We start from the raw sequence: 12,593 nt of genomic DNA, 5'->3' as shown, positions 1-12,593 counted from the left end.
CTAGCGCTTACTTGCTAAGCTGTTGTGAACAGTTTCACCTGTTTTTTACAACAAAGTTGTATGTGTTCCTTGCTCATTGTAAACCCCCGCGTTCCTTGCTCACTGGTTAATCCACACCTGCCACCCGACCTGTACTGGACTTTGCATAAGTGAGAAATAACCTTTATTGTGTTAAGTCACTGAGATTTCAGGTTAATCTAGCCTAACCGGCCTAATACGGTACGTGACAGGAAATCATTTGTCCAGGAGAAGCTACGCTACGCTCCCTACACACCCATGTCCACCTCCGTGACTCAGCTGTGTGGAACTGAAGTCAGCACTGTCCAGAAGCTCTGCTTGCGCCTCTCGGCCTCACGCTTGTTTGTTCCGTGGCAGACAGATAACACGGGGGTCTCCAGAAGAGCAGTCGGCTCCTGGCACGTGGAGGAGGAGGTATTCCCCTAGAAGTGTGCACAGGAAGCCCACTGTGCAAGAAACCGCGTGGACACAAAAGGTGCAGAGCACGTGGGCTCTGACTCCTGAGAGCTCCTAGGTTTTTGTCTGGAAATGGGAGGGCGAGAAAGAGAGTGAAGGTGGTTACAAGACCAACATGCAGGTCAGTGCAGGTCACAGAGCCCTCTGTGCTAGACATGGCCGTGTGGATGTGGGCAATGACACCCACTGCAATGGTGAGGTCCAGATCAGACCAGGGGAGAAGCAGTGGACCTGGGGTGGAAGGATCTGGGTTCAGAGCCCGTGTCTACCACAGATGACCTCAGGCTAATGTTTAATCTCTCTCCAAGCCTCAGCTTCCTGTTTTGGGAAAAAAAAAAAGATGGGAAAAATAGTATTTACCTTTTATCACTGATATAAGGATTGGATACAAACTTGTCTGAAAACTAGAAAATGATGTTTTTATTGTTTTTTAGAACAGAGTACCTGTGCAGACCACAGGAGAAAAAAGCCAAACCCATTGCCGCGGAACTGATTCTGACTGGTGGTGGCCCTGTGTGTGTCCAGTAGAACTGTACTCTGTACGGTCTTCAGCAGCTGTGAGTTTTCAGAAGCGGTTCACCAGGGCAACCTTCCAGGGTGCCTCTGGGTGGACTCAAACGCTAACCTCTGAGTTAGTGGCCCAAACCTGGTTACTGATGGACAATGGCACAAACAAGACTGTCCCCAGGGTAGCCCGGTTCTGAAGTGGGGAAGACAGGTTGGCACTGGCCAGGGTCGGACTCCCGGTGGTAACCTGCGCCAAGCTGACATCACCAGGAGGCCCACGCTCCAATCAGGAGGCTGTGATAAGCAGAAGGACATCAGAGCCACTCTGGGGAGGCCAATGTGAGCTGAACCTTGCCCCGGGCCTGTCACAGTGGGCGGCAGACGGCTTTCCTCAGCCAAGCACCATGGCAAGCTGGCCATGCCTTGTCCTGCTCAGCGCCTCACTGGCTGGCCTCCTGCTACCTGGGGCAAGCGGTAAGCACCCCCTCCAGAGCCCACCCTCGGGCAACTACCGATGTGCCTCCCCCTGGGTGGAAGTGGGGGTGACAAGCTAGAATCTTGGCGGTGGGGATGTGGGTGCCCCTGTCAAGGGCTGTGTGAAATGGCTGGGCTTCTTTCCCATATTTTCCAGCTGCGAGTAGACTTAGAACTAGCTGCTTCTTGCTGTGGGTGAGAGGGTCAGACAAGCAAGTCACAGGGCACAAAGTCAGAAACATAGAGACAGAGGAAGAGACAGGGAGAAAGACAGAGACAGAGAGACAGCGATTCCTCCTCAAATGCCAAAACAAACTGAGGAGAAACTTCCAGGGCTGGGGGGTGATCATCAGGCAGTGAGGAGCTTTGTGGCAGGGAAGGGAAAGAGAAAGGGACCCAATGCTACCACCCTCAGGCCTGGAGAAGAAGCTGCAAGATGGGGCCCAAGCTGACAAGGCCCTCGGGCCCTTTCCAAAAAAAAAAAAGAGAGGCCTCAGAAAGGGAGAAACAAAGGCAAAGCCACCAGACAGAGTAGACGAGGAGGCGGCAGGTTTCTGAGCCTTGTTTGCACATCAGATAAAGTGAAAGGAGAGGAAGGCTGAGGCCAAACAACCGACATGACCCCACAGAAGAAAATCCAAATATTTGGGAAATAGGAGAATGGTAAAAAGTGGGAAAGAGAAGGAAAAAAAAAAAAAAAAGTAGAGAAAGGATGAATAGGAGAACCCTAAAAGAGGTAATGGGTTTATGGAAACAACATTCAAACTGCAAACAGCGCCCTTCTGCTCTGCAAACACCTCCCTTAGAATGTCCATTTTTTCATGGGCCCCACATGAAGCCCTAGTTCCAGGAAAATCCAAATGCCTTTCCTGGCATTCACGGCCTCTGAAATCAGACCTTGGTCTCACCCCATCTGCCCGACTATCTGTTCTGCTTCTGTCCCACCAGCCCCATGCCACCCAGCTGTCCTCCCTGCTGAAGCTCTTCCTGCCCCTGGAATAACATGGGACTTGTCTCCCACCAAGTCACGTCCTCCCCAGCCCAGTTCATGCTAGTCTCCTCCTTGGCACCTCCACCCTCCCTCATTAGCACCCGTGTGCCACACCCTCTCTGCCATGTGTGGACTCTTTCTGGTGCCTACGTGACCAGGCATGGTTGGCAAATGGTGTCCTGAATGCAGGCCTTGACCCAGCCCATCCAAGCAGGAACCAGGTCATCCGCTTTCTTTGTTCTGCCCTACATGGATGGTGTCGTTCGTATGAACAGAACTGAGCGAAGTTAAATTGTCCCGGATATTCCTGCTCTCCCCAATTGGTAGCTTTCCATTTCTCACACACCATTTGATGACCACGACATTGTCCTTGTCTGTGGTGCTGGCCACCCCATCAGGTGCCCAAGTCGCTAAAGTTTGGGCCAGAAGGCTTAGCCCACAGGCCAGGCCAGATGTCCAGGCCTTCATTCATTCATTTGTTCAACAAATATTTATTAAGTATATGCTGTGTCCTCTGGCACTGGAGATGCAGAAGTAAATAAAATAGACTAAGTCCTTTTTTCACAGAATTTACATTCTCATTGAAGGAAACAGGCAATGAACCTGCCCATGTATAATGTCAGGGAGCAGCAGGCACTATGAAGAAAAAGAAGGCAGGGCAAGGGGATGGGGACATGTGTGTGGGAGGTGACTGGGTACCGTGGTCAGGAAGGGCCTCCTGAGGGACATTAGTGTGGTGAGCCACGGGGGTATCTGGGAGAAGACTGTTCCAGAAGGAGAAAACTAAGTGCAAAGGCCCTGGGGTGAGAGAGGGTTTGGTATCTTCAAGTATCTTCAAGGAACAAGAGGTCAGCGGGGTGGGAAATAGATGAGTGAGGCTGGGAGTCGAAGGTGAAGAGGACAGAGAAGCAGCAGAAAGAGGCAAGATCAGGCTAAGATAGGGTTTGGACGGGAAGCACGGAGAAGGAGAGAATTCTAGGGGTCAGAGAAGCATGAGGGGAAGCTCAGGGTAGGAATGCAAGTGAGAACAGAGATGTGGCTTGCCATACTGCAATAGCGAGTTCCTTTAAGGGATCAGAGGAAGAAAAGCAGGCCTGGCCAGATGACTGAGATTGTCAGGCCCTGGCTGAGTGGTAACTGGTCCCTTCAGGCAGTCCATGAAAAATCAACGTGGAAGTGGATTCAAAACTCAATGTAGATAACCTGGCAGCGAGGGCGCGGGCCATATGGTAGGGATGAGGGACTCAGGCAGTGGTTCACAAACTTGTGTGCACTGGAGTATCCAGGAAGTGTGTTAAAATATAGATTCCAGGCCCCACGCCCCCAGGATGCAGGTGGACCCTGGGTCACAATTTGAGAAACACTGGACTAAGGCTCAGATACAGGCCTGAGGTTGTTAATTCCAACATGAGAGCCAGAAGAGGGGAGTGGCTATGTGAACGGACATGTGGAATAGTGTGAGTTGTATTTCAAAGCAAGAGTTTACAGGACTTGTTACCCAGCCGTAAAGAGAAATGAAGCCTTGATACACACCACAGCATGGATGAACCTTGTTCGTTAAAACCAAAAAAGACTGAACCCAGTGCCATCGAGTTGATTTCGACTCATAGCGACCCTACAGGACAGAGTAGAACTGCCCCATAGAGTTTCCAAGGAGCACCTGGTGGATTTGAACTGCCAACCCTTTGGTTAGCAGTTGTAGCACTTAACCACTACGCCACCAGGGTTTCCCTTGCTTGTTACGCTGAGTGAAATAAGTCAGTCAGAAAAGGACAAATACTGTATGATCTCACTTGTGTGAAATATACGGAAACCAAAGATTATTAATGGTGACCGAGGGTGCAGGGAGAGGGAAAGGAGGCGCTTTTGCTTAGGGGCATTGAGTTTATGTTAACAACCAAAAAAAACAACAACAAAAAAAAAAAACTCCGCTGCCGTGGAGTCGATTCTGACTCACAGCAACCCTATAGGACAGAGTATTTGGTAGTGGGATAATTTGGAAATGGGTATCGAGGATGAGCATACAACTTGAAGAATGTAATCTCAGTGTCACTGAGATGCATGTGTGGAAATTGCTGAACTGGCATAGGTTTTATTGTATATATTTTCACCACAATAAAAAAAAATTTTCTTAAAGTTTATATGACAAGGCTTAGTAGTGAATTTGAAGAGTAGTAGGAAGGGATCAATAAATAACAAGCTTAAGCCTTGTGTTTTAGGTCATATAGGTGCTGCTGGAAAAAACAGGGAATTGGAAGGGAGAGTAATTTGAGGGAGGAGTGAAGCTAACATTTATTGAGCACCTAGTGTGTACCAATGCAACACTAAGAGTTTTATATGCTTTAAAAATTAAAAAAAAAACACTCTGATTAATTCCCCCCCAAAAAACCAAACCCACTGCCATCGAGTCAATTCTGACTCATAGCGACTCTGAGAAATAGGGTAGTATAATTCCCGTTTACCAACAGTAAAAACAAAACCCAGTGCCGTCGAGTTGATTCCAACCCATAGCGAACCTGTAGGACAGAGTAGAACTGCCCCATCGAGTTTCCAATAGTAAGCAGTTAAAGCCCACTGCACTGCCATCAAGTCACTTCTGATTCATGGCAACCCCATAGGGTTTCCAAGGCTGTAAGTCTCTACAGAAGCAGACGGCCACATCTTTTTCAATAGTAAGTAGTAGATGACTTCAAAACCAAGACTGTTTGATTCTGAAGATGTCCATTTTTAGTCTGGAGAGCTTGGAGTTCTGAGATGAGGAGAAACAGCTGAAAATGTGGTGCTCAGGAGGAAAGGCAGTAATAGAAACATCAGCTTGGAAGGTCGCATTTGTTATGGTGAGGCTCTCTGAGTTCTTCTGTGGAAAAAAGGTAGAAAGAGAAGAGCAAAGGGCCGAGAGAAGAACCCTGAGGGTCTTCCACAATTGTAATGAAAGGGGGAGAGCAGTCAGTGACTGAGAGACAGAGGAGGCACAGAGAGGTGGGGTAACATGGCCATAAACACACACTGTAGAAAGGCTTAGAGACTGTCTAACCCACCATATTTTAATCAGCAGGTCATGACTCATCTGTGAATTATGACATTGATTTAGTGGATAGTGACCAGGATTTTTAAAAAATGAAATAAAACGCAATCAAATAGAAAATATCAGGGTAACACAGGTAGTAAATATTTCTTGAAACTTTGGTTTTAATTGTGAGTGTGTATGTTCTGTGACTTGATATAAAATGTACTTCTTACCATAGGGCATAATCAAAAAAGTACCCCAATTCCCCCATATAATCCAGAGAGCCGAGATGGCGTGCAGACCCTGAAGGATGGGTAGGACTCAGAGTTGGGGAGGGGGCTGAGGGAATATAGCTTGACCCAAAGTACGGAGTGGAGTGATCATGGGGGCAGCAAGTAGGTCACCAGCTAGTGGCCTAGAAGTGCTCTGAGAAGAGTTCAAAAAAGGGTTTAGGTAGCTAGCCTGAAGCTGAGTTTGAATGCACAGGGAACCTGAGGGTTGATTGAATGGTATGTGTTTACTTCTCCGGAGAAGGGTCTCTGGGGTCTAGGAGATGTACTTTATAATTTAATTCATGGAGGAGTCATGAGGGGAGATGGGCGTTTCCCTCTCATTTTTCTCAGTGCGTGAGGAAAGAAAGTCTTCACCCATTTGCAGCACCGACGTCCAGACGATTCTACAGGTTATAGATGAGAGGGGAGTACCTAATAGAGCTGCTTTCAGATTGTGTCATTCACTGTCTTCTAGTATTCATTAACCGGGAACATGCCAGCAATGTCCTGCAGAGGGCCAGGAGGGCAAATTCATTTTTGGAAGAGATGAAGCAAGGGAACCTTGAAAGAGAGTGTATGGAAGAGACTTGCTCATTCGAAGAGGCCCGAGAAGTCTTTGAAGATGATGTCAAAACGGTAAGATCAGGACACCAGTTCCACGCTAAGCTGGGCTGATTTCAAATGTCATGAATGGAGGGTGCTCACTTGGCTCTTTGTTTTCCCCATCTAGTTAATGGGGATGCAGCTATTCGAGAATGACAATATTCCATGCTGGGCTCCCAACTGAAGAGCCCATCCTATTTTGTGGTCTCTGTGAGGAGTAAAGTGCAGCATGGTGTGTGGGATTTTCTAGTGTGGAAAGTGGGTGGAGGAGGTTTAAGGAATAAGAGCTACCTCGATTATTAGTTCTTTTACTGTTTGCAGAAACATTCATCACTGTGTTCTCACAAACCTGGTGAGATATATAAACTTGCTTTATGAATAAAAAAATTGAGGGGAAGGTATATGCTAAAAATCGGTTAGAAGGTTTATAAGAACTTTTAAACTTATTTTTAAATCAATTTTAAAAGAAAGAATAAATTTTACTTTTAAAATATTATTCATAATTTCACAAATTATTTTCATTTTAAATGTTCCTTTAATACATATACATAGTTTTTTTAATAGAAATAGTTGTAATGCATATCCAAGTTCATGTTGTACCTTTTTTTCTCAGCATCATTTCCCAAACATTCTTCATTACTTCTGTATAGCTATCATACTTATAATTTTAAAGAGTTAAATTATATTTTATTGTAATGCATTTACTATTCTCGTATTTTGACCATTTAAATTGTTTCTAAATATTGCTATTATATAAGTGCATGTACATGTATTTCTTCTGGATTATCTCCTAAGAATAGCTTCTCCAGACAGGGATTACTGAATCAAAAGCTGTGAGCAAGTTCTGGTTCCAGGTAAAGTGGAATAAGGACACTCTACCCTGTCTCTCCTACTAAATGTAACAATAAAACCTGAAGCAGCTATTCGAAGATTCTGAAAAGCAAATGACAATGGGTGTACAGAGGAAGAAGACTAGAATTTGAAATACCATGAAACTGGCAGTCAGCTTACCCTTGTTTCCCCACCAGCCCTCCTATTACTTGGCCTGAATCTAACTGACAGTTATAGGATACTTAACCTGACAACAACAGAATATACATTCTTTCCAAGTATCCACTGAACATTTACCAAGATAGCCCACGTCTTGAGTCATAAAACACACCTCTACAAATACATTCTCTAACCTCAATGGAATTAAACTGAAAATCAATAACAGGAAAATCCCCAAGTACATGGAAAGTAAACACACTTCTAAAAACTCAGTGGGTCCAAAAGAAGCCTCGAGAGGAATTAGAAAATATTTTGAACTGAACAAAAGTAAATACACAACATACAAAATCTGTGGGATGCAGATAAAGCAGTGCTTAGAGGGAAATTTATAGCATTAAGTGCACATATCAGAAAACAAGAAAGGTTTCAAATCAATAATCGAAGCTTCTACCTTAAGAAATAAGAAAAAGAGCAAAATAAATTCAAAGCAAGCAAAAGAAGAAAAAAAAGGACAGAAATCAATGAAATTGAAAACAGAAAAATAATACAGAAAATGAATAAAACTCCAAAACTTCTGGCAAGATTAACCAAAAAAGAGAGAGAGTGCACACAAATGAACAATATCAGAAATGAGCAAACAAATATTTCACAGATCCTGAAGACATTAAAAAGATAAGAGAATACTATGAGCAACTCTATATAAATTTAACAACTTTTGGATGAAAGAGACCAATTCCTCAAAAACCACAAACTACCAAAACACACCCAAGATGAGAGAGATACCGTCATATTTAATTTCTTAGTTAAAAACATCCTGAAAAATAAATTTCCAAGTCCAAATGGTTTTAGTGGTGAAATTTACCAAACATTTCAAGAAGAGGAAGAAAGGAAGTTCTTCAACCTGGTAAAGGGCTTCTACAAAGAATCTAGAGCTAATATCATACAAAATGGTGAAAACAATGAATGTTTTCCACCTAAGACCAGGAACACGCAAGGATGTCCATTCTCAACACTTCAATTCAATATTGTGTTAAAAGTCCTAGCCATAAAGAAGAAATAGAAAAAAAAAAAGTGTACAGATTGGAAAGGAAGAAATAAAACTATCCCTATTTGCAGTTGACATGATCATCTAAATACAAAATCCCAAGGAATCTACAAAAAAACGCCTAGAACTTATGAGCTAGTGAGGCCACAGAATACAAGGTCAGCATACAAAATTAATCCTATCTTATGTACAGCGAGACCTGTGAGAGCCAGAACTCGACAGGATTGCCTTGTTTTTCCGGGTCTCAAAAGTTTTCCACCTTTGACAGGGTGAAGTCGCCACTCTTCTATCACTATTTAGTGGAAAATATTTGAGTTTTCCTTCTCTGATAGGTACCCACCTTACACAGGTTCTGGCTTTCACAAGTTTTACTCTAGTAACAACATACAGTTGGAAAAAAAAATTTAAACACCACTTAAAATTGCCCCAAAGAAAATGAAACACTGAAGTATAAATCTAATAAAACATGTGTAGTACTGATACGCTGAAATCTACAAAATGCTAGTTAAAGAAATTTTGAGGTGAGCTAAATAAATAGAAACCTACCATATTCACTGATTGAAAGACTCAACATGGTAAAATTGTCAATTCTCCCCAATTTGGTTTATAGATTTAATGCAAGGTGAATCAAAATTCCAGCAGGATTTTTTTTTTTTTCGTAGATAGAGACAAGTTGATTCTAAAATTTATATGTAAAGACAAAAAAAAAATTTTGTAATGAGAAGAATAAAATTGGGGAAATCACACTATCCAATTTCAAAAATTACAATATAGCTACTTTAATCACAGTGGTATTAAAGTGTGATCAATGGAACAGAATAGAGTCCACACAAATATGGCCAATTGATTTTTTTTAAATCATTTATTGTGTTTTAGATGAGTTTACACAGCAAATCTGGTTACCATTTAACAATTTTTATGTAAATTGTTCCCTGACATTGGTTACATTTTTCACAATGTGTCAGCATTCTCCTTATTTCCATTCTATTTGTTCTGTTTCCATCCATCTAGCTTCTCTGCCCCTCCTTAGCTTCTCATCTTTGTTTCAGGGTAAATGCTGGTCGTTTGGTCTCATGTAGTTGATCATTTAACAAAGCACAGTACTCATAGGTAATATTGTTTATTTTATAAGCCGATCTATTATTTGGAGGAAAGGTGACCACTGGGCATGGCATCAGTTCCAAGTTCAAAGGATATCTTAGGGCAACAGTCTCAGGGGTGCCTCTAGTCTCTATCGGTCCCTTAAGTCTAGCGTTTTTTTAGAAATTTGTTCTACATTTTTCTCCCCTTCTGTCCCTAATCAGAATGGTTGGTGGTGGTAGCCAGGCAACATCCAGTTCTGGCCTCAGGCTAGATGAGGCCATAGTTCATGTGGGCTATTAATCCTGTAGACTAGTTTCTTCTTTAAGTCTTTGGTTTCCTTTATTCTCTTTTGCCCCAAATGAGAAGACAGTAATAGTTGTATCTTAGATGGCCGCTTGCCACCTTTTAAGACCCCAGCAGCTACTCACTAAACTAGGGTATAGAACGTTATCTTTATGAACTATGTTATGCCACTTGACCAAGTTGTCACACGAGACTATGGTCCCAAGCCTTCAAACCCAGTAAACCAATCTTGTGAGATATTTGGTTGTGTCTAGGAAGTATCCGTAACTGTGCCCCCAATGTGGTTTATTATATATATATGAATATATACGCAGCACACACAAACACATAGGTACATATGCCCAGAGATACACCTGTACATGCACACCCATGTACTCACACGTGCCTTCTTATGCACACATATCTACCTTTGTAAACACAGACTTTTTGTTGTTGTTGTTACTGTTGTTGCAAAGGCAAATTTATTTTTGACAAAGGTGCAAAAACCATTCAAATGGAGAAAGAATTGTCTTTCAACAATTGGTATTGAACAATTGGATACCCATATGCAGAAAAGATGAACCTTGATCTAATATCACAATTTACACAAAAATGAACTCTAAATAGATCATGTACCTAAAGGTAAAACATGAAACTATAAAACACAGAAGAAAATATACAAAAATGTTTTCATGACTTGGGGTTATGCAAAAAGGTTTCAGATATGACACCAAAAGCATGAAGCATAATAGAAAAAATTGATACATTGGACTTCATCAAAATTAAAAATGTTTTCTCTGATAAAGACACTGTTAAAAAAAAAAAGTGAAAAGACAAGCTACAGACTAAGAGAAACATTTGTAAATTGTAAATCTGACAAACGATTTGTACTCAGAATATGTAAAGAACTCTCACAACTCAACAGAAAAAAATAAACAGCCCAATTAAATTTAATGAGCAAAAGACTTGAACAGACACTTCACCAAAGAAGATATTACGTGGATGGCAAATAAGCACATGAAAAGACATTCAAAATCATTGCAGAAGTGCGATTTCAAACTATGATGAGAAAAATTTTAAACCTATGATACTGTACACCTATAGAATAAAAAAAATATTGAAAATACCAAGTCCTGGCAAGGATATGCAACAATGGAACTCTCATATAACTGTTTGTGGGAATGTAAAATGGTACTACCACTGTGGAAAGCAGTTTGACGGTTTATTACATATGACTCAGCAATCCAACTCCTGCGTATTTATACTGAAGAAATAAAGCTCCTGTGCACGTGAAAACCTGCATGTAAATGTGCGGTACAAATGGCTTGCTCTTGCCTACTAACTGAAAGGTTGATGGTCAGATCCACCCAGTGGCACCATGGAAGAAAGGCCTGGCAATCTGCTTCTGTAAGAGTGCAGCCAAGAAAACCCCATGGAGCATGTGGGGTCATCATGAATCAGAATCAACTTGACAGCAACAGGTTTGGTTTTGGTGTAAATGCTTGTTGCAACTCTGTTCACAGTCACCAAAAGCTAGAAATAACACAAATGTCTTTTGTTGGGTGAACGGATAAACAAACTATGTTATATCCATACAATGGATCTTATTTATCAACAAGAAGGAACGGACATTGATACGCCAATAACTTGAGTGAATTTCAAAGGCATTATACTGAATGAACCCCCACGTGTCTGTCAGTTTGTCACACTGTGGGGGCTTACCTGTTGCTGTGATGCTGGAAGCTATGCCAATGGTATACTCCGTGAGTATACCAGCAGGGTCACTCACGGAGGCCAGGTTTCAGCTGAGCTTCCAGACAAAGACAGACTAGGAAAAAGGACCCGGCACTCTACTTCTGAAAAGTATTAGCCAGTGAAAACCTTATGAACAGCAGCGGAACATTGTCTGATACAGTGCTGGAAGATGAGCCCCCCAGGTTGGAAGGCACTCAAAAGATGACTGGGGAAGAGCTGCCTCCTCAAAGTAGAGTCGACCTTAATGATGTGGACGGAGTAAAGCTTTTGGGACCTTCATTATCTGATGTGGCACGACTCAAAATGAGAAGAAACAGCTGCAAGCATCCATTAATAATCGGAACCTGGAATGTACAAAGTATGAATCTAGGAAAATTAGAAATCGTCAAAAATGAAACAGAATGCATAAACATCGATATCCTAGGCATTCGTGAGCTGAAATGGACTGGTATTGGCCATTTTGAATCGGACAATCATATAGTCTGCTATGCTGGGAATGACAACTCGAAGAGGAATGGTGTTGCATTTATCATCAAAAAGAACATTTCAGTGCTGTCAGTGATAGGATAATATCCATATGCCTACAAGGAAGACCAGTTAATATGACTATTATTCAAATATACGCACCAACCGCTAGGCCCAAAGATGAAGAAATAGAAGATTTTTATCAGCTGCTACAGTCTGAAATTGATCAAACATGCAACCAAGATGCATTGATAATTATTGGCGATTGGAATGCGGAAGTTGGAAACAAAGAAGAAGGATCAGTCATTGGAAAATATGGCCTTGGTGACAGAAAAAATGCCGGAGATCGAATGATAGAATTTTGCAAGACCAACGACTTCTTCATTGCAAATACCTTCTTTCACCAACATAAACGGCGACTATACACATGGACCTCACCAGACGGAACACACAGAAATCAAATTGACTACATCTGTGGAAAGAGATGATGGAAAAGCTCAATGTCATCAGTCAGAGCAAGGCCAGGGGCTGACTGTGGAACAGACCATCAGTTGCCCATATGCAAGTTCAAGCTGAAACTGAAGAAAATCAGAGCAAGTCCACGAGAGCCAAAATATGACCTTGAGTATATCCCACCTGAATTTA

The 12,593-nt window shown here is 42.3% G+C and overlaps 1 protein-coding gene across 2 annotated transcripts in view; it reads left to right on the top strand.

Moving 5' to 3' along the window:
- The first annotated feature begins 243 nt into the window (after window positions 1-243).
- F10 (coagulation factor X) overlaps window positions 244-12,593 on the top strand; it is a 34,976-nt gene continuing 22,626 nt past the window's right edge. Inside the window, exons 1-3 of one of the 2 annotated variants that reach the window (XM_064275209.1) lie at window positions 244-432; window positions 909-1,455; window positions 6,201-6,361. In XM_064275209.1, coding sequence (XP_064131279.1) covers window positions 1,386-1,455; window positions 6,201-6,361 — 231 coding nt within the window. In that variant the 5' untranslated portion in view covers window positions 244-432; window positions 909-1,385. Of the gene's footprint in view, window positions 494-908; window positions 1,456-6,200; window positions 6,362-12,593 lie in introns of both variants that reach the window. The other variant, XM_010594039.3, reaches the window with a different exon arrangement.

This window comes from Loxodonta africana, chromosome 23, assembly GCF_030014295.1.
Source record: "Loxodonta africana isolate mLoxAfr1 chromosome 23, mLoxAfr1.hap2, whole genome shotgun sequence".
In the NCBI taxonomy this organism is placed as follows: domain Eukaryota; kingdom Metazoa; phylum Chordata; class Mammalia; order Proboscidea; family Elephantidae; genus Loxodonta; species Loxodonta africana.
This window is presented reverse-complemented; position numbering and strand designations above follow the sequence as displayed.